This window comes from Oncorhynchus tshawytscha, linkage group LG30 (genome assembly GCF_018296145.1).
Source record: "Oncorhynchus tshawytscha isolate Ot180627B linkage group LG30, Otsh_v2.0, whole genome shotgun sequence".
Taxonomy (NCBI): Eukaryota; Metazoa; Chordata; class Actinopteri; order Salmoniformes; family Salmonidae; genus Oncorhynchus; species Oncorhynchus tshawytscha.
In genome coordinates, this window is record NC_056458.1 from 32,288,667 (window position 1) to 32,309,864 (window position 21,198).

Below are 21,198 nucleotides of genomic sequence, written 5' to 3' on the forward strand. Positions count from 1 at the left end.
AACTTTTGACTGGTACTGTATATTTATATAAAAATACAGCGGGTTAGAGCAGATTCTACCCTAAAACATCAATATCAACACACAATTACAACACAACTAATATAGCTTTTTTCACTGCTGTGGTTTAGAAGATAAAACATGAAATGGAGTCATTCTCTTTTTGAAAAAGAGACATACATTATAAAGAATGACAGATTTTCTTCTCATATGGTGGTCTGTATAAGAAAACACCTACAAGATCACAGTCATTTACCATACTTGGAAGACATTACCTGTTCTTAATTGAAAAGTGTTGCCAATGTGGACCAATGTGCATTGCCCCTGTTCATTAACCTAATAAGACAAAGTTAATAAGAGCCAGTAGGTTACTTACCGGGGTTGGGGCAGTCCAGCAGCGCCACCACAAACTTTGACCTCTTCCTGAGGCCCTCCAGGAAGGTCACGACGAGGTCGCGTATGTCCTCTGCATTATTGGAGGTGAACGTGTACTCGTCTCCTTTGATGGTGGCCAGCGAGAAGCTCTGGCCCTGGAGCTTACCACCTCTGTCAAGGGAAATGATTCTTACAATATCAAAACAATGTCACAATTAAAATATAATTTGATATATATTTTATATCTTATTTAGGTCTTTACATGTGTATATATTGTGGTGTACCGCGGACAAGCCACCAGGGGGAGACTCATCACGTGGTGGTGGCTCCCTCTGCTGGACGTGCCAGGTCTCAACGGGTCCTCCAGCCAGGACTAATTGGGGCTGATTGAGGCTGGTGAATAATCAAGGGCTGATTGCTCACCAGCTGTACGGGGCCCATAAAGCTGCCCGGAGGGCAACACACGGGAGGGTTGTAGGTAGTGAGAGGTTGCTACCAGATAGACTTACACACAGTCTGCTATATTTGAGGGGCTCAGTGTTCCACCCCGGAGGAGACAGCACTCCCCGAGCCCAGAAGGCGCTAACCCGGAAGAGGTCTCCTGGAGGAGACCTGTTTCTTTTCTTTTTCTTTGTTGTTTTAAATAAACACCCTTGAAACTGAGGTATCACACTTGTCTCCATGTCGGATCTGTGTAAATGTCTAGATCAAACCCCTTGGTCTTCCACAAGTGGTGGAGAATGCGGGCAATCTGACAATGTGGTCAGACCAGGGTTGACGTTTACGCAGTATCAGCATGGATGAGTTCATAGCTCAGTTTGTTTGGGCCCAACAAGCACAACAGGACATTCAGGAACCAACATTGGAAGGACAGCATCTAAAGAATGTACGCAAGCTGCGAGGAGAAACGCAGATCGAGTCGCATCAAGCTAATGGAGGTTGACGACATTGAGACCTACTTCTGCACGAATGGACAGCACTCCGGGAAGGATGGCCCAAGGTGAAGTTGGCAAGTCTGCTGGCCCCGTTCCTGTCTGGAGATGCTCAAAAGGCATATTATGACCTCAACACCGAACAGGCGGCTAACTCTGACTGTCTCAAGAGGGAGGTACTCAGCCGCTACGGGTACAGCCTGGCCCATCGGGCCCAACTGGTCCATGACTGGAGGTTCATGGCTGAAGCTTCCCCCCGAGCCCAGATGAGCGACCTACTGTGCAGGGCATGGCTCCTAACAAACGTAGCCACCCTCCCCATTATTGACAAAGTGGTCATGGATCGCTTCTTACGGGCACTACCTCACGACATGAAGAGGGCGGCAATCCTACGTATGCCCCAGACCTTGGACGACCTCTTGGGAGCCGTAGCGATGCACCAGAATACTGAGGCCCTGCTGAAGGGGACAGAGGCCGAGTCTGAGAGCCGTCAGTGGGGACGAAAGGACAACCCCACCACGTACTCCCCAATCTGACAGTCAGCCGGGCTAAAGGACTGCAGACCCACAGAGAGACAGCCGAGGCAGAGTCCACCTGCTGCAGTCAACCTTAGGTGGACGGAGACCAAAGGAGGTGATTTGAGTGTGGCCCCCGGGGACACCTCACATGGAGTTGCCCGGGTCGAGAAGAGTTGATGCCATCAGCTGGCCCAGAAGATGAGCTGGGCACAGGAGTAAACTATGTCATCTTCTGTTGGGCCCACAGCGAATGACCAGCACCCACGGTCCCGGTGAAAGTCGCTGGTCACGACCCCCACACTCTGTTGGATTCTGGGAGTGTGGTAGCGCTCGTACAAACGCCGGTGACCGACGAGAGCGGGACAGACCGTCGCACGCGGCCCGGAAGCAAGCGGTTGCCAACCTTGTGTCTACGGACCCGAAGTCGGGGTCCGAGGGGCGCCGGAACCAACCGCACCTGGTGAACAACCAGAGGAGGGTTGTAGGTAGTGAGAGGTTGCTACCAGATAGTCTTACTCACAGTCTGCTATAATTGAGGGGCTCGGCGTTCTACCCCAGAGGAGACAGCATTCCCCGGAGCCCAGAAGGCAGTAACCCAGAAGAGGTCTCCTGGAGGAGACCTGTTTCGTTTTTCTTTATTGTTTTAAATAAACACCTTTAACTGAGGTGTGTCAATGTCTGATCTGTGTAAACATCTAGATGAAACCCCCTGGTCTGCCACAATAAATAAATAAATATATATATATATATTCAGTTGCTGTGTACATTACAACTGTGGAAAAACTATAAAAAGTATTGAATTATGTTTTAAATAATGACAAGATATCAATGAACAACAAGGTGAATGAAAACATATCTAATTATAATTGACAAATAATGACTACAGTCTATTGGGAGAGAGGAATCGTAGCAGCATTACCTGCTACTGGACACATTAGTGATCTCTGGGAAAGAGAGTTCCAAAAGGACCTGCTCCTGCTCATCCACAAAATAGACCCCGGTCCAGTTCACCGCCACAATGACGTCATTCTTAGGCAGGCTGGGCCCTGACGGGTTCAAAAGTGACTTAGAGGTAATTTCAACCTACATTTAGTCATGATATTATGGATACGATACAGGTCTTCCTCAGAAATATCATTAGTGTTACATCCATTGCAGTACATTGGCCATAAATATCAACAATAGACTTACCTGAAAATTTGAAGGCCTCGTAGAAGCGTGAGAAGAGTAAAGGCCACTTGAAACGAGCAAAGTCAACCACGTCTTCCTTCACCCTCTGAGGGTCCAACCTCTTCTGGGTGTAGACTCCCTGGGGGAGTGGAGGGGTTAGCAAGACTGTTTGAGAACTGTGTGTGTGAGGGTGTGTGCTGTTCATAAGACAATATAGTCAAGTTGTAGTGGTAAATAACAAAGGTGGGTAAACACTGAATGCCGATTCAGATGACGGGTGGCGGTTAACATAAAAGCGTATTCAGAAACTCTAATTTTGCTCAGTAGATGCTTAAATGGTATTCACTAAAGACAAAGCTGTGGAAACAGCATTTATGCTTGTTTATCCTCCACTACATCCCTGAATATAATGATAAATAGTTCATAGGATAAAGAGCACGAGACAGGCACTGAAACTGATTTTGGGTCCGAAAGTGAAAGGCGCTGACACTGATCCTTGGGGTACACCTACCTTTTTGTGGGCGGCGACAACTAGCTGGGCCCACTTGTCATTGGTCTTGGCAGAGCTGATTTCGCGGTCAGGGATGTAGGATGGGATGAGGTTGAGGAGGCGCTCCTGGAGAATCCCAGAGCCGTAGTCTATGTAGTACTGCTGAGATGCCAGTTCCGCCAGATCCTCATCCTGAGCGAGAGAGAGGGAAATTGAGAGAGGGAGAGTGAGTAGATGGAGTGGGAGAGAAGGGCAAGGAGCTTTAATACTTTCATATTTTACAAAAACATTAGGCATGAATGTGCTTTCATATTGTACATCAGGATGAAATGAATATCACATGAAAACGCCTTCTCACGTAATTCATCAACCTAGCACAAAGAGAGGACTAGTGGAAAATAGACCAAGAGACTAAAAAGAACTATAGTTCTGAAATTCCCAAAATCTGACCCCCACGTTAATCTCTCTCCTCATACATGCCTTCATCCCTCTGCCCTTATTCCCCACTAACCCTCTCGCAGCGGTACTCGCCGAACTTGACCCCACGGACAGTCTGCTGGTAGATGAGGTTGGTGGCCACGCTGTCTTCGCCAGGATTGTGCCAGGGAGTGAAGATCTCTTTCCTGAAGAACAGGCGCCAGGGGGCATTCCTCTCCTGGGCTCCCTGCTCCTTGGCGTACTGCTCACACTGCGACACGGCGTCCATCACATGGTCGCTGCTGCTCCCCAATGAGGATACCTGGGGGGATGGATCGACATTTGACATTGGGCTCGATAGCTTCTCAAACAAGTTTGTGACCGTGTGTGTATGTATGAATGAGCGAGAGTGAGTGAGTGAGTGAATGCGTGGCTGCATGCATACGTGTGTGTGAGGTCCAGTCAAGTACCTTATCGAACAGGGCGATGTAGAGGGAGAAACCGAAGCGGTCTTGGAGGCTGATTTTGTCTGCCAGGGCATTACACAGCTCGCTGGCTGTGGTGGCTGAGTCGGTCAGCAGGGTCTTAGTGGTACCATCCATGAAGGTCACCGGTAACATGATGGGCTTCTTCGACTTAGTGGCCTGAAAGCGAGGGATGATTAATTTTGGATTAAAAAACAACTCCAGGCTACACTTGAAAGTCTAAGATAGAAGATACGAGATAGAAAGTATGTAAAAATGACCTATACTGTATATCTGATAATAACTACCCTTTTTCTGGCATGCAAATTGATATTGATTAACAAAAAATCTGTGCCCCTCCCCGAAGGCATTATCTGTATTTAGGTCTCGGGCCAAGACGTCATAGCAGTCGAAAGCAGAATATGATGGTAGAGGAATAACGGCAGACACGTGACTGGAAAGAAGCTTCCCCTAGAGGCCTAGACACTGATTTAAGGTCAGTTTTGCCCCTAATAATCAGGTTTAGAACTTCCCCCTTGGTTCAGTTATCCTAGATCTGTGCGTACCTGCAGCTCGAGCCAAGATGGCGGCTGGGTCCTGGTGCGATTCACAAAGGTCCTCCTCAACCTCTCCTCGCAGTATGGAGCGTAGCCCGGCGGACCACTGATCATGAATGTACGCAAATACTGAAGGAAAGAAAGGAAGGGTGGAGGGGGGAAAGAGAAAGGGGAGAGAGAGAGGGAGAGAGGGGGGAGAGTGTCAGGGGGTAAAGTTAACATCAATGAGACATTCTGGGGCATATTCAGTGGATCCACTTCGAATTCAACAGAAATTGAGATTTGAGTGGTGTGTGTATGTGTGTTTGTAAGTGTGTGTGTATGTGCGTGTGTGTAAGTGTGCATGTGTGTGTGTGTTTGCACACATGTGTATCAAAAAGACAAAGATCTTACTTTGACAAACTTCTCAGAGGGAGCGAAGCAGCCAGCGCAGAGAGAGAGCAGGATCCAACCACGGGCATGGCTACTCTTTGACGGGTTCTGGGTCAGCTGCTTGCAGATCTGACAGTAGATCTCATCTCTGGTGAAGGACAACAGCCAACCAATCACAGCCACCATCAGATCATGAGCAGCAAAAACCACAAGCCAATCACATGGACCAATCACACGGACATAAGTAGTAAGTCAGAACCAGGACACATACTGATGATGTTTAGTGTCCCCATATCCAAACTAGCATACGACTCAGAATACAAGTCCAAAACATTACTTAAATCGTTTTTTGTGACGGGTGAAAACAAAATGGTGGGAAGCTCAGATCATAAATGAAGGAGGGGAGCATGGAGAGGACAGATTGAGAAAGCGAAAGAGTCTTTCTGAGTATTTGGTAGAATAAGTCAAAGGGTTGTAGGTCACCTGAGGGCGGGCCTTAGGATGCCGTTGCCAATGATGAAGTGCAGCTTCTCCAGGTTGGATGTGGGACGGTCCTCCAGCATGCTGTTCCCCTGTAGGCTGTAATCGCCGTCAGTCAAACGCCGGGTCACCTAGAGGAGGAGGAGGCGAGGCCAATAGGGAACAGTCATGTCATTGGTGATTCCTTCCATTCTGTATGTTATTGGTATTGGTAAATGCTGAGTTGGCATCGGGGTTTGAATTACAGGGGTGCCCAGAGATTCTGAACAATCCTATAACAAATCAGATGACCCATATAATCTGTCAAATATTAGCATAGGCATATCCATAAGCAGTAAGACAAATGTTGGTCTAACCAACTATTTTTGGGATTGTGTGGCTCAGTTGGTGGTAGCATGATGCCGCTAACTGATATATATTATTATAATATACTGTATATTATGATGATCGCTATAATGAGACACAAACCTCTTCAGTGATTTTGGACTTCCTCTTCAGGGTGAGAGAGACCAGCTTGTGTCTCACACTGTTCTTCTTCTGCCCACCACCACCTTCAATGGAGCTGTTCTGTAAGAGGGAGAGAGGGGTGTAGATGAGCTTTATGTTGTCTGTCTGTCTGTCTGTCTGTCTGTCTGTCTGTCTGTCTGTCTGTCTGTCTGTCTGTCTGTCTGTCTGTCTGTCTGTCTGTCTGTCTGTCTGTCTGTCTGTCTGTCTGTCTGTCTGTCTGTCTGTCTGTCTGTCTGTCTGTCTGTCTGTCTGTCTGTCTGTCTGTCTGTCTGTCTGTCTGTCTGGTCTGTCTGGTCTGTCTGGTCTGTATAGGTCCCCAGGACCAGGATTGAGAAACACTGACTTAGGCCTAATTTTACTTTACACAAGTACACAATAAAAGAATGCAATTAGCAACACAACTACGCCATTTTACGTGGCTAATTGCGTTCTTATGTTGCGTATTTGTGTTATTGTATAAATTAGGCTTCAAACACTTCCTATTACGTTCTCCCTCCAAGTCACATCTTCTCTGTCCCATTTTACTCTGAATACCTCAAAAGCACATTTTACTACTCCTCAACTCCACATCCTCTCAGGTCCTCCCTTTCTCCCCTGCTCTTCCCACCTACATTCTATCCCTTCCCTTCTCTCTACTCCCCTCTCTCACCGAGGTTTGGGGGAGGGGAAGTTGATCCTGGATCTGTACCTACGGGAAGCGGCACTCCAGAGCTCCCCCTCACCTCTCCCTCCACAGTCTGGAGCTCCTGCAGCGCTCTCTTGTAGGACCTCTTTCTTCCCTCTCCCCTCCCTCTCTCCCTTCCCTCACCTCTCCCTCCACAGTCTGGAGCTCCTGTAGTTCTCTCTTGTAGGTCCTCTTGCCCAGCGTCTCGTAGATCTTGGTCATGACAGGGATTTTCTCAGAGCCGTCAATGATGGCGATGTGGTACTTGGGCTCGGGCAGGTCCCCCATGAACCTCAGCACTGTGACCCACACTGCCAGCGCGGCCTGAGGGAGGGGGTTGTTCGCCCAAGTTGATAAATTACATATTGATTTCCTTTAGTCTTTCGACTAAAACAGACAGCAATCTTTGGTTTTGTTTCCCTGGCTGCAGTCACATGCTAACATTAGTATGCTTGTCCAAAAACCAATTTGATATCCCCCAAATTAGCATGTTCTTAATTTTCTGTCAAATCATCTTTGAAAAGGAAAAGGCTCAACACTTGCTGGCCATTAAAAACAAGTAGTTTTATTTAAGCGAAGTATTAAAAAAAAGCTTGACGTTTTGTTCATCAACGGCCTTCATCAGAAGGCCATTGAGGGACGAAATGTGAAGCTTTAGTGGAAGTGACAGCGTTTTAACTTTTCATTTTTTTATTTAACCTTTATTTAACTAGGCAAGTTAGTTAAGAACAAATTCTTATTTTACAATGATGGCCTACCCCGGCCAAACCCTCCCCTAACCCGGACGACACTGGGACAATTGTGAGCCGCCCTATGGGACGGCCAGTTGTGATACAGCCCGGGATCGAACCAGGGTCTGTAGTGACACCTCTAGCACTGAGATGCAGTGCCTTAGACCGCTGCTCAACTCAGGAGCCTAATTTATGCTTCAAAACCAACTTTATAAGAGGTTTTAAAAATAGGTTATATTGACTCAAATTCCATGACATACAGTAAGACAATGTTGGCAGAATAGATGGACGCAGTTCAATTAATGATTAATATAATTCACCAATACATTTCTTGGTAGTTAAAACAATATTGCTATCAGGTTGTAAATCACAACTGGCTTGGCTTGGTGCATTGTTTGCTGCCTGCATCCATTCTGGATGCACTGTTTCAGTTTCAATGACTCAATATGTTGAACAAAAATGGATGACTTGTAACTAAGGCCAGGAATGTCAATACAATCAAACTAGCAAGGATAATGATCACAAGTCAGTCATAACATGGCTAATAGGCTAGTGCACATGTGTCAAACACAAGGCTTCCCGGCCGAACAGGACACACAAGCGAGTATAAATGAGTCCACATTTGAGTCATTTACTTTATGAAATTACAGCCTGATGCGCTCGCAGCGAAAGTGTACAGACACATTCCACAGTCCTAGCTAGGCTACTAAAATATTGCAGCCTGGCTTCGGTTTTTGAAGCTTGACAATGAACAACCAAAAATCAAAACTTGCAACAAAACAACATGCAAGGAGAAACATGTAGGACTACTAAAGCAACATTGGAGCAGTAGTCTCGGTTGGAGCAGTAGTCTAGGTTGGAGCAGTAGTCTAGGTTGGAGCAGTAGTCTCGGTTGGAGCAGTAGTCTAGGTTGGAGCAGTAGTCTAGGTTGGAGCAGTAGTCTAGGTTGGAGCAGTAGTCTAGGTTGGAGCAGTAGTCTAGGTTGGAGCAGTAGTCTAGGTTGGAGCAGTAGTCTAGGTTGGAGCAGTAGTCTAGATTGGAGCAGTAGTCTAGGTTGGAGCAGTAGTCTAGGTTGGAGCAGTAGTCTAGGTTGGAGCAGTAGTCTAGGTTGGAGCAGTAGTTTAGATTGGAGCAGTAGTCTAGGTTGGAGCAGTAGTCTAGGTTGGAGCAGTAGTCTAGGTTGGAGCAGTAGTCTAGGTTGGAGCAGTAGTCTAGATTGGAGCAGTAGTCTAGGATGGAGCAGTAGTCTAGGTTGGAGCAGTAGTCTCCGTTGGAGCAGTAGTCTAGATTGGAGCAGTAGTCTAGGTTGGAGCAGTAGTCTAGGTTGGAGCAGTAGTCTAGGTTGGAGCAGTAGTCTAGGTTGGAGCAGTAGTCTCGGTTGGAGCAGTAGTCTCGGTTGGAGCAGTAGTCTAGATTGGAGCAGTAGTCTCGGTTGGAGCAGTAGTCTAGGTTGGAGCAGTAGTCTCGGTTGGAGCAGTAGTCTCGGTTGGCTACTCAATTACAAAAAAAATGAGTACACGAGTGCAAAAAATGAGTGCATTCAACCACACAAGTCATCCGTGATATATAGATTGTTAAACAACCATCATTGGCCACTTTAATAAATGGAACACTAGTCACTTTAATAATGGCACTACAAGAATGTTTACATATCTCATATGTATATACTGTATGTAGCAGTGTGATGTTGTTCCCCTAGATTATGCACCAAGTTGCACACAAGGACCAATTCAAATAGGCGAGGTCAAGAGGGGATGTTAATAATTTGATAATAATAATAATAATTCAGAGTATTTTTTAAATTTAATTACAGCTGCATAGCTAATGTTTTTCTTTGGTGTACGAACACTTTTTCATATCAATATTGTACATACATGTGATTGTAAAAGTTTTGTATGTTTTTGTTTGGTCCATCGCGGGTTATCTGTATTTCCATACCCCCCTATTGCTTTCTTTTGCCTGACCTTCGTCTAGCAAGGTGCCTGAATGTGTGTTGTCTCTTCGTGTGCAGGGCAAATAAAAATAATTAAACTAGCAGACCTTCAGTTGTGGCAGCGTCCTAATTAAAAGTACACAACCCAGAATGAACAAGGCTACATGTACACTACACTATCTATTCTATACTATGTGTTGCATTTTAGCTGCTCTGTAACTACTCATCCATATATTTTATATTTATATATTCTTATCCCATTCCTTTACTAGATTGTGTGCATTAGGTTTTGTTGTGGAATTGTTAGATATACCTGTTAGATACTGCTGCACTGTTGGATTTAGAAGCATAAGCATTTTGCTGCACTCGCAATAACATCTGCTAACCATGTGTATGTGACCAATAACATCTGCTAACCATGTGTATGTGACCAATAACATCTGCTAACCATGTGTATGTGACCAATACCATTTGATTTGATTTGATGTGCAGAAAAAGGTCAAATATGTTTTAGGTTTAAATGGTATAACAACCTAAAGCTATTTGGAGTTACTAAATACTTCTGATCAGGGTCACAGCATATTATGCACATCTGCAAGTGTAACAGTATAGACTTTACGTCCGTCCCCTCGCCCCGGGCGTGAACCAGGGACGCTCTGCACACATCAACAGTCACCCTCAAAGCATCGTTACCCATCGCTCCACAAAAGCCACAAGGGGAACCACTACTTCAAGGTCTCAGATCGAGTGACATCACCGATTGAAACATTACCAGCGCGCACCACCGCTAACTACCTAGCCATTTCGCATCGCATACACTAGCATAGCAGCTGGACAAAGGCTGGACAAATATCTTATTTTGTTTTAATATGTTAACATGCTATACACAGAATCCTATGTAGGCGGACATTATAAAGGGCTATATTTTTTCTAACAGAACAATGGCCAGTTTGCGTCGCAGTTGCGTGTTATTTTGTATGTCTGGCCTATGTGTTTTTTTTATATGGCCCGTGCTCTGATTGAGTTTGACACCCCTGGGCTAGCGTATCTATTTATGTAGTTAGCTCTCTATTTAGCATGCTAAAAACACGGAGCCTAATGTTAGCTAGCTAGCTGCTGGTAGCTAATGTTAGCAAGCTAGCTGCTGGGAGGATATCATGATGTCATTGGAGGAGTGGGTGAGTGACCAACTTTTCCCCCTCAAATAGCTTTTTGGTAGGCTACAGCTAAAGATGCAGGTGTCATTTGGTTAGTTAGCAAGAAATGTGAATCTCTTTCCTAGCTAGCTAGCTATGCTGAACTTGAACGATTTATCCACAGTTAGCATATCTCTTAGTTGTCAATCAAATGTATTTTGCATTGATCAAATGTGCGGGCAGGCAGGTTCCCATTCAGTTGTCAAAATGTGAGTTGAGTCAAGCATGCATTATCAGGCAAGCTGCAGAAGGATGAGTCGGCTACTATTCCCCATCTTTTCTCAGTGCAATTTTGACGGCCAACTAGCTGAAAAAGTTTGAGAGGTTTGAGAGGGTTTATTTAATGTTCCCTCGTTGGATAGCCTTAGTTGTTGATCTTTTTGATGTGATTAGGCAACTGAGGGAGAGAGAGCCTACCTTTTCATGATTGTTTGAACAATAGGACTGTGAAGTTCCCAAATGTCTGCAGAAATCCATTCAGGTGTATTTTGTGTCTTTTGGCGAATGCATTCTAAAGTCGTGCTGTTGCTACTGCCTGTAAAAACACAGTCCAGTTTAAAGTGAATGATGGCAGGCCTGTGTGGCAAATGGCTTATTAGCATATCGGCCTACTGTAGCTCTGATTGGCTATGGCACCGGTCTGCATAGACTCTGGTCCTGGACAAGACTGATGTTTTTATAAAATGTTAATTACTGCAGTTTCTATTAATTGTCCAAAAGCACGGCTGCTTACCCACTCTATATTGCTACAGAATTTTCACAAATGCCTTCCTCTACATCATTCCCAAACATTCTATGAATTTTCTGACAAGTGCTGGCTTGTCAGAAAATGTAAAACAAGGTCATCTTTCTGGGGGTGTATTTGAATAAGATTTAATGTTGCTAAAAACGCTGTCAGTTCCACTTTAAATAAAACTATGAGTTTTTAAAGGTGAGCAAGTGTTGCGCATTTCAATGATAATCTAATTCTTTGGTCGCACCTCGACTCACATTGGTTGAGCGCCCTCCACTTCTTTCCCGCCCAAATCATCTTAAACAGTGGTCACCAAGCGGTTGATCGATCTCAAAGGCATTCCTAGTCGATCACCAAACATTTCTGTAAAAAACCCAACGATAAAGCCTTGCGTTCTTATTTTTCTTTATTTGTTTTGCACTGTTGGTGGTAGGTGCACTTGTTTAAGCAGCTCTAGCACCGGGAATGCAAAGTGTTCCCATTTTCAACCATTTCATATGTCTGAAGCTAGAACTCTGTCTATCCGGCAGGCCCATAGAGCAAATCAAAGTGCATTTATAGGCCTATCACTAGACAATAAGATGGCTTAGATCACCGTGACTACACAGATTCCAAGCGCCATAGACCACTTGTAAAACTCATTCCACGGAGGGCCGAGTGTCTGCAGGTTTTTGCTCCTCCCATGTACTTGATTGATGAATTAAGGTCACTAATTAGTTAGTAACTCCCCACATCTGGTTTTCTAGGACTTAATTAAAAGGAAAAAACAAAAACCTGCAGACACTAGATCCTCCATGGATTGAGTTTGACATCCCTATCATAGGCTGTAAAAATAATCCTCGAATGCACACCAAAGTGATCATTTAAGATTTCAAAACCATGACTAGAGAGAGACTAAACGAACACAGCAAAGAGCTGTTGTTTTTAAGTAAGTTCATGTTCAAGTTGTTATTCAGCACTGTCAATACCTTGTTCAACACTTTTATAAGCCATAAAATGCACTTTCTCCCTACTTACACTCACACTGGCTGCAACAACCAGTATTGCAGGGTTTCAATAAGCTTGCGATGTTATTATTTGCAGGTTGTGTCTTTTTTTTAAAATCAAGGAATATTTACCTTTCTCTGATCATAGGAGTAACAACATGAATGAGTCTGAAATAATGCAGTGCCACCAGCTGGAAGACTGTGTCCCCTTTTCTCAGCAGAGGGAGGGAAAGAGGAGGGAAGGTGAGTCAGGTTAGAGGCGGCCTCACGCTGCTCCCTCCCCTCAGACTGACCATCAGATGCAGGCTATCAGTCCAGTAAAAAAAAGTGAATTATTATGCTCACTCTGCTGTGCCTCACAAGTAATACAACACATGATCTATTACAAGTGTGATCAAACAGGCAAAACGTCAGTATAGAGACAAAGTGGAGTTGCAATTCAACGGCTCAGACACAAGACGTATGTGGCAATCCCGGACTACAAAAGGAAAACCAGCCACGTCACGGACACCGAAGTCTTGCTTCCGGACAAGCTAAACACCTTCTTTGCCCGCTTTGAGGATAACACAGTGCCACTGACGCAGCCCGCTACTAAGGAATGTGGGCTCTCCTTCTCTGAGGCCGACGTGAGTAAGACATTTAAACGTGTTAACCCTTGCAAGGCTGCCTGTCTAGACGGCATCCCTAGCCGCATCCTCAGAGCATCAGCAGACCAGCTGGCTGGTGTTTTTACGGACATATACAATCGCTCCCTATCCCAGTCTGCTGTCCCCACATGCTTCAAGATGGCCACCATTGTTGCTTGCACACTTCTGTCATCATGAAATGCTTTGAGAGACTATTCAAGGATCATATCACCTTACATGCCACCCTAGACCCACTTCAATTCGCTTAAAGCCCAAACAGGTCCACAGATGATGTAATCGCCATCACACAGCACACTGCCCTATCCCATCTGGACAAGAGGAATACCTATGTAAGAATTCTGATCATTGACTACAGCTCACCATTCAACACCATAGTGCCCTCCAAGCTCATCATTAAGCTCGAGGCCCTGGGTCCTAACCTCGCCCCGTGCAATTGGGTCCTGGACATCCTGACGGACTGCCCCCAGGTGGTGAAGGTAGGAAACAATACCTCCACTTCGCTGTTCCTCAACACTGGGGGTCCACAAGGGTGCGTGCTCAGCCCCCTCCTGTACTTCCTGTTCACCCATGAATTTGTGGCCAAGCCCGCCTCCAACTCAATCATCAAGATTGCAGATGACACAGCAGCAGTAGGCTGGATTACCAACAACAGCGAGACAGCCTATAGGGAGGAGGTGCGGGCTCTGGGAAAACAACCTCTCACTCAACGTCAACAAAACAAAGGAGATGATCGTGGACTTCAGGAAACAGCAGAGGGAGCACTCCCTATCCACATCAACGGGACAGCAGTGGAGAAGGTGGAATTTTTTTTACAACTAGGGGGGCGATATTTTAATTTTTGGATGAAAAACGTTCCCGTTTTAAACAAGATATTTTGTCACGAAAAGATGCTCGACTATGCATATAATTGACAGCTTTGGATAGAAAACACTCTAACGTTTCCAAAACTGCAATATAAGATATTGTCTGTGAGTGCAACAGAACTGATGCTACAGGCGAAACCCTGATAAAAATCCAATCAGGATGTGCCGCATTTTTTGAAACCGCCTCATGCCAATGACTCCTTATATGGCTGTGAATGAGCTACAAATGAGCTTACGTTTTCTACGTATTCCCCAAGGTGTCTACAGCATTGTGACGTCTTTTTACGCATTTCTGTTGAAGAATAGCCATAAGGGACCACATTTAGCAAGTGGTCACCTGATGTCTCCCGCAGAAAATCTTGCGTAAAATACTGAGGTAGCCATTTTTCCAATCGCTTCTTATGAGAAACCAATTGCCTCGATGGATATATTATCGAATATATATGTTAAAAACACCTTGAGGATTGATTCTAAACAGCGTTTGCCATGTTTCTGTCGATATTATTGAGCTAATTTGGAAAAAAGTTTGGCGTTGTAGTGATAGCATTTTCCGGTCGATTTCTCAGCCAAGCATGATGAACAAACGGGAGCTATTTCGCCGACAAAAATAATCTTTTTGGAAAAAAGGAACATATGCTATCTAACTGGGAGTCTCCTGAGTGAAAACATCCAAAGTTCTTCAAAGGTAAATGATGTAATTTGATTGCTTTTCTTATATTCGTGAAAATGTTGCCTGCTGCCAGCAGAGCCTAGCATAGCATTATGCCATGATAAATTTACACAAATGCTTGTCTAGCTTTGGCTGTAACGCATATTTTGAAAATCTGAGATGACAGTGTGATTAACAAAAGGCTAAGCTGTGTCTCAATATATTTCATTTGTGATTTTCATGAATAGGAACATTTTCTAGGAAGATTTATGTCTGCTGCGTTATGCTAATTCGTTTGAGGCTATGATTACGCTCCCGGATCTGGGATTGCTAGTCACAAGAAGTTGTTCCTTGGCGTACACAAACCCGTACAAACTGAAATGGTCCACCCACACAGACAGTGTGGTGAAGAACCTCAGGAGGCTGAAGAAATTCAGCTTGTCACCTAAAATACTCACAAATCTTTACAGATGCACAATTGAGAGCATTCTGTTGGGCTGTAGTCCACCTGGTATGGCAACTGCACAGCCCACAACCGCAGGGCTCTCCAGAGGGTGGTGCAGTCTGCACAACTCTTCACCGGGGGAAAACTACCTGCCCTCCAAGAAACCTACAGCACCCGGTGTCACAGGAAGGCTATAAAGATCATCAAGGACAACAACCACCCAAGCCACTGCCTGTTCACCCCGCTATCATCCAGAAGGTGAGGTCAGTACAGGTGCATCATAGCTGGGACCCGAGAGACTGAAAAACAGCTTCTATCTCTTGGCCATCAGACTGTTAAATAGCCATCACTAGCACAGAGAGGCTGCTGCCTATACACACAGACTTGAAACCATTGGCCACTTTAATAAATGGAACATTAGTCACATTAATAATCTCACTTTAATAATGTTAACATATCTTGAAAAGCTCATCTCATATGTATATACTGTATTCTGTCCTATTCTACTGCATCTTAGTCTATGCCGCTCTGACATTGCTCGTCCAAATATTTATATATTCTTAATTCCATTTCTTCACTTAGATTTGTGTGTATATGTTGTGATATCATTTCAAATATCATATCAAAATGGTCTGGAACAACAACATTGGCAGGGCAATTCAAGCAAAGCCAACACGCAGTGATTATGTATTAGTCCTATAGCCTAATGCTCAAACCTCATTGCTACAGAACAGTTTTTAATTGGTTAATGTTTCATGGGTTTACGTTTTTTAGGTCATGTTTCAAAAGAATCTGAGCGGTAGATCTCAGATTGTATTTTGTCCCAGAAAGTTAACTTATCTAAAAGTGTCTGAAATTGATTGTGTAACTCCATGAAGATTTGTGCAGGAAATGTAAAACATGCTAATTCTGGGGGATATTAATCATTAATTTGTAAGGGGGTGGCTTTTGTGGGGTTGTGTTAATGTTGAATGAGAAACTCATGACTCAGGCTCATGTGAAAAGCTGTAGGACCCCAACGGTGAAAACACACGATAGGTCAAAAGTTAGGTCAACTCACCAGCTGGTCGCCCTCGTCCTCGTGGAAGAGCAGCGGCTGTTTGAGCGGGCGCCGCACATAGGTGTGCGTGGTGGTGCCCTGGAAGTAGGTGGCGGCAAACTTAGAGAACTTGTACTCCGACAGGTCTTCTTCCTCATCGTCAGGCAGAGGGAGAGTCTCGTCCAAGTCTTCCTCCTCCCCCTCGGCCCGCGGAGCCACCTCCAGGTCCTATAACACACCCATGTAAGCAGGCACAGAGGCATGCACGGAGGGAGGGAAGCAGGCACAGAGACATGCACGGAGGGAGGGAAGCAGGCACAGAGACATGCACGGAGGGAGGGAAGCAGGCACAGAGTCATGCACGGAGGGAGGGAAGCAGGCACAGAGGCATGCATGGAGGGAGGGAAGCAGGCACAGAGACACAGAGGCATGCTTGGAGGCAGGCAGGCAGACAGGCAGGTGCACCCACCCACCCACGCACACACACAGACATAGCCTATACACCAAGGCACACACACACACACACCTTACATCTACACCCCTACTCACCTCGAAGCCGGCCGGCCCCTGTCCCTCCAGGTTGGGCAGTGCCCCTGTGTTCCCCAGGAAGCCAAACATCTGGTCCACCATGTCTGAGTGGTCCACTGGTTGCTGCCTCTCCCGCTCCACCTGTTGGGTTGAGGTTGAGTTATTAACACAAACAATGGACAATATCAAACATATAACACAAGGTTGCTCCAGTATGTGTAGCCTGGTCCCAGATTGACCTGTTTGTGCTGTCTTGCCACGTATATGGTCATTGTCACATTACAGTCCATTTTGGCTCATTGACACCAATGCATGAATAAGTGAACATTAGTCTAAAGTAGAAGTTAAGATTCACCTCTAAGTAACCAATTAGCTGCTTCAGATACCTGTTCCACCAGCTCCTTCTTCCGTCGTGCCTCCTCCCGTGCCTCCTTCTCCCTCTGCTCCTCCTGACGGGTCAGCTCGGCCAGGCGCTCCTGGTGACTCCTCTCGGCCTCAGCCCGCGCCCGCCGCGCCGTCATCTGATTCATCAGGCGCTCCTCCTCAGCCAGACGCTGGCCCTCTGCTTCTTGACGCCGCCGGTGCTGAGAAAGGGGCAAGAGAGTTGTTTAATTACTTACAATATCTGTGAAATGTTTTGAAATATTCCTAGATGTCAAAGTAATGTAACAGGAAGTAAACAGGTAACAAAATATTCAGTAAATTGAAAAAGCAGAAGCAAAGGAGCTTAGATAAAATAGCCTTGAGTCCATGAAAGTACAATAACCTAAAGATATCTGTGTGTTTTCAGTCAGTTTCTGCTGTTACACTACAGGACATACAGTATGAGTCTTATATTTTGCCCCTCCTGCCTTACTTTAGCCCTGTTGATTTGCTGTGTGTGTGTCTACCTTTGTGTGTATGAGTATGCATGTGAGTAGTGTAATATCTTACCTCTGCCCTGAGTCTCTGGGTAACCCTCCGTGCGATCATGCCCCGGGCATATGCCTGGATGGTGATCACCGCATGCAGCTGCCGCCAAAAGGACCGCCTCACCATGAAACCACGGCAACGGGCCTGTATTTGGGTGACTCGCGTTTTGGCCAATCGGTAGGTGACAAAGAGTTTCCTTGACCTATAGAGGGCTTGGAGGCGCAGGAAGCCCACCCTCATCTGGATAGGAGACACCAAACACCAATATAACACAAATATAATGTTCTAACAACATAACTACACCAATATAACACAACAATAATGTTATAGCAACATAACTACAACACATAACTCAGCAACTATGGAACATGCTTTTAAGGAACGTCCGATGAGGGAATGAATGTCATTCCTGGCCAGGGATACGTCCAAGTGAACCGTCCAGGAAATGGATGATTGTGAAATGTCAGTAACCATGGAGATAGAGGAACTCACTGCACTGTAGTCCTTCCTGCACCGATAGCCACGCCATGTTTTCTGAATGAGTGTCACTGACCTCCTCACCCTCAGGAAGTTAGTCCTGGAAAACACACAGGGGTGAGAGAGGGAGAGGTGCATATAAAAACATATGATAGCATTCTGTAGTGCTCAACCACAACATACAGATGTGCATTAACATGTCCAGTCAATTCAACGGCAGTATCTGAATTAGAACAATTAGGAATATATATATATTTTTTTAAGTCCATAAAATATGGATAAACAAAATAAACTTGAAGAGGATCCTTCACTTCACCACTTCTGCTCTCCACCCCCACCGCCTGTCCCCTCTCCCCCTCCTCACCCTCTGTTCCTCCATTGTTCCCCTCTTCTTCTCCTCCTCCCTCACTCCCCGCCTCTGTCCTTTCCCCCTTGTCCCCCACCCCTCCATCTCTCCCCTCTCCTCCTCTCCCTCTGTCTCTCTATACCCTTCACTCTCAACCCTCCCCTCTCTCCCCTTCTTCCTCACCTCTCCTTCATTCCTCTTACAGCCTTTTGAATAAGGATGACCTTGTCGGTGATGGCCTTGTCCCTCTCTATCTCCAGCTGCATGTCATGGTGGTCCTGAAATAGAGAGGGAGGGGAGGAGCGACATAGAGAGAGAGGATAGGGGTGAGAGGCAAGAGAGAGAGCATTGTTTTATCGTAATATGTAATTTGTGTAATAATGTAGGTGAAAATATGTTGTTTATCAACCAGATAAGCATGTCGATTTGCAATCTATAAAATCCAGACACCTTGAGAAAGATCTTGGTCTTCCCAATCTGCCAGTCATCATCTCGTCCAAGAACTGCCTCCACTATCTTCTGACATGTCCCTCTCAGGTCCTCCTATGAGAAAACAGTGGGGGTTCAATGACACATCTCTCAACCAATAGCCATCCTGAAGAAGAGTAACATAACATAGTAATATCATTTTCTTATTGGACAAGTCCAGGAGGCCCTCCCTGTTTCAGTCTGGTTTATTTTGTTTGGTGCCTAATGAACAGGGTCCAGCTCTGCTCACCTGTCTGTTTGCAGGTTTGACTCCGGGCATGAGAACACGGTAGCGGTCTACAAACTCTCCGAAGGTGTATCTGATGGGGTAACCGGCGCGCCTGATACGAATGGTCTCCATCATCCCAGAGTACCTCAGCTGACGCACACACAGCTCCCTGTCAAACAGCTAGATGGACAGACAGACGGGCAGAGTTAACAAAGTGAACAGCCGTAAGAGAATGGTAAACGAACATTGTGACACACACAACCATGGATGCAAACACACACACAGATAAACAGGCATGTACACACACAGGCATGTACACACAAGCACATGCACACATAAACACAATATTTCATGCTAGTATGTTCCTCAGGTTGGACTCACCATGGGTTTCTTGAGCTCGTTGGGTTTGATGCAGCGGACGAAGAAAGGCTGACACGCATTAAGGGTTCTCATCAGCAGCTCCAGAGAACGCTTGAACTGGCTGCTCAGAGTAGGGGAACGCTTCCTGGTCTCCACACCCTGCCAAAACACACACGAACACGCACACACACACACACACATTTACAGTACCAGTCAAAAGTTTGGACACACCTACTCATTCAAGGTTCGTCTTTATTTGTACTATTTTCTAAATTGTAGAATAATAGTGAAGACATCAAAACTATGAAATAACACATATGGAATCATGTAGTAACCAAAAACAAATCAAAATATATTTTATATTTGAGATTCTTCAAAGTAGCCTCCATTTGCCTTGATGAAAGCTTTGCACACTCTTGGCATTCTCTCAACCAGCTTCATGATGAATACTTTTCCAACAGTCTTGAAGGAGTTCCCACATATGCTGAGCACTTGTTGGCTGCTTTTCCTTCACTCTGTGGTCCAAATCATCCCAAACCATCTCAATTGGGTTGAGGTCGGGGGATTATGGAAGCCAGGTCGTCTACTTCAGCACTTCATCACTCTCCTTCTTGTTCAAATAGCCCTTACACAGCCTGGAGGTGTGTTTTGGGTCATTGTCCTGTTGAAAAACAAATGAAAGTCCCACTAAGCGCAAGCCAGATGGGATGGCGTATTGCTGCACAATGCTGTGGTAGCCATGCTGGTTAAGTGTGCCTTGAATTCTAAATAAATCACTGACAGTGTCACCAGCAAAGCACCCCCACACCATCACACCTCCTCCTCCTGTCACACCCTGATCTGTTTCACCTGTCTTTGTGCTTCTCTCCACCCCCCTCCAGGTGTCGCCCATCTTCCCATCTTCCCCCACAGATTTCCACCGGTCTAATGTCCATTGCTCGTGTTTCTTAGCCCAAGCAAGTCTCTTCTTATTATTGGTGTCCTTTTGTAGTGGTTTCTCTGCAGCAATTTGACCATGAAGGCCTGATTCACACAGTCTCCTCTGAACAGTTGATGTTGATATGTGTCTGTTACTTGAACTCTGGAAATAATATATTTGGGCTGCAATCTGAGATGAAGGTAACTCTAATGAATTTATCCTCTGCAGCAGAGGTAACTCTGGGTCCTCTTTTCCTGTGGCGGTCCCCATGAAAGCCAGCTTCATCATAGTGCTTGATGGTTTTTGCGACTCCACTTGAAGAAAAATTCTAATTTCTTGAAATTTTCCCACATTGACTGACCTTCATGTCTTAAAGTAATGATGGACTGTTGTTTCTCTTTGCTTATTTGTCCTGTTCTTGCCATAATATGGACTTGGTCTTTACCAAATAAGGCTATCTTCTGTATACCAACCCTACCTTGTCACAACACAACTGATTGGCTCAAATATATTAAGAAGGACAGAAATTCCACAAATGAACTTTTAAGAAGGCACACCTGTTAATTGAAATGTATTCCAGGATGACTACCTCATGAAGCTGGTTGAGAGAATGCCAAGAGTGTGCAAAGCTGTCATCAAAGTAAAGGGTGGCTACTTTGAAGAATCTCAAATATAAAATATATTTTGATTTGTTTAACACTTTTTTTGGTTACTACATGATTCCATATGTGTTATTTCATGTCTTCACCTTTATTCTACAATGTAAAAAATAAAGAAAAACCCTTGAATGAGTA

General features: G+C 45.2%; 1 protein-coding gene across 2 annotated transcripts in view; it reads right to left on the reverse strand.

The window, feature by feature from the left end:
* LOC112228410 (unconventional myosin-VIIa-like) overlaps positions 1-21,198 on the reverse strand; it is an 85,392-nt gene that overhangs the window by 23,008 nt on the left and 41,186 nt on the right. Inside the window, exons 17-36 of one of the 2 annotated variants that reach the window (XM_042309026.1) lie at positions 19,507-19,644; positions 19,147-19,305; positions 18,879-18,971; positions 18,612-18,706; positions 18,098-18,182; positions 17,627-17,845; positions 17,080-17,277; positions 16,715-16,834; positions 16,187-16,393; positions 7,088-7,267; positions 6,241-6,339; positions 5,776-5,903; positions 5,314-5,440; positions 4,930-5,049; positions 4,370-4,543; positions 3,994-4,221; positions 3,504-3,674; positions 3,014-3,131; positions 2,742-2,868; positions 374-561 (exon numbers count right to left, since the gene is read on the reverse strand). In XM_042309026.1, the coding sequence (XP_042164960.1) occupies positions 374-561; positions 2,742-2,868; positions 3,014-3,131; positions 3,504-3,674; positions 3,994-4,221; positions 4,370-4,543; positions 4,930-5,049; positions 5,314-5,440; positions 5,776-5,903; positions 6,241-6,339; positions 7,088-7,267; positions 16,187-16,393; positions 16,715-16,834; positions 17,080-17,277; positions 17,627-17,845; positions 18,098-18,182; positions 18,612-18,706; positions 18,879-18,971; positions 19,147-19,305; positions 19,507-19,644 (2,974 nt within the window). The remainder of the gene's footprint in view (positions 1-373; positions 562-2,741; positions 2,869-3,013; positions 3,132-3,503; positions 3,675-3,993; positions 4,222-4,369; positions 4,544-4,929; positions 5,050-5,313; positions 5,441-5,775; positions 5,904-6,240; positions 6,340-7,087; positions 7,268-16,186; positions 16,394-16,714; positions 16,835-17,079; positions 17,278-17,626; positions 17,846-18,097; positions 18,183-18,611; positions 18,707-18,878; positions 18,972-19,146; positions 19,306-19,506; positions 19,645-21,198) is intronic. The other variant, XM_042309027.1, reaches the window with a different exon arrangement.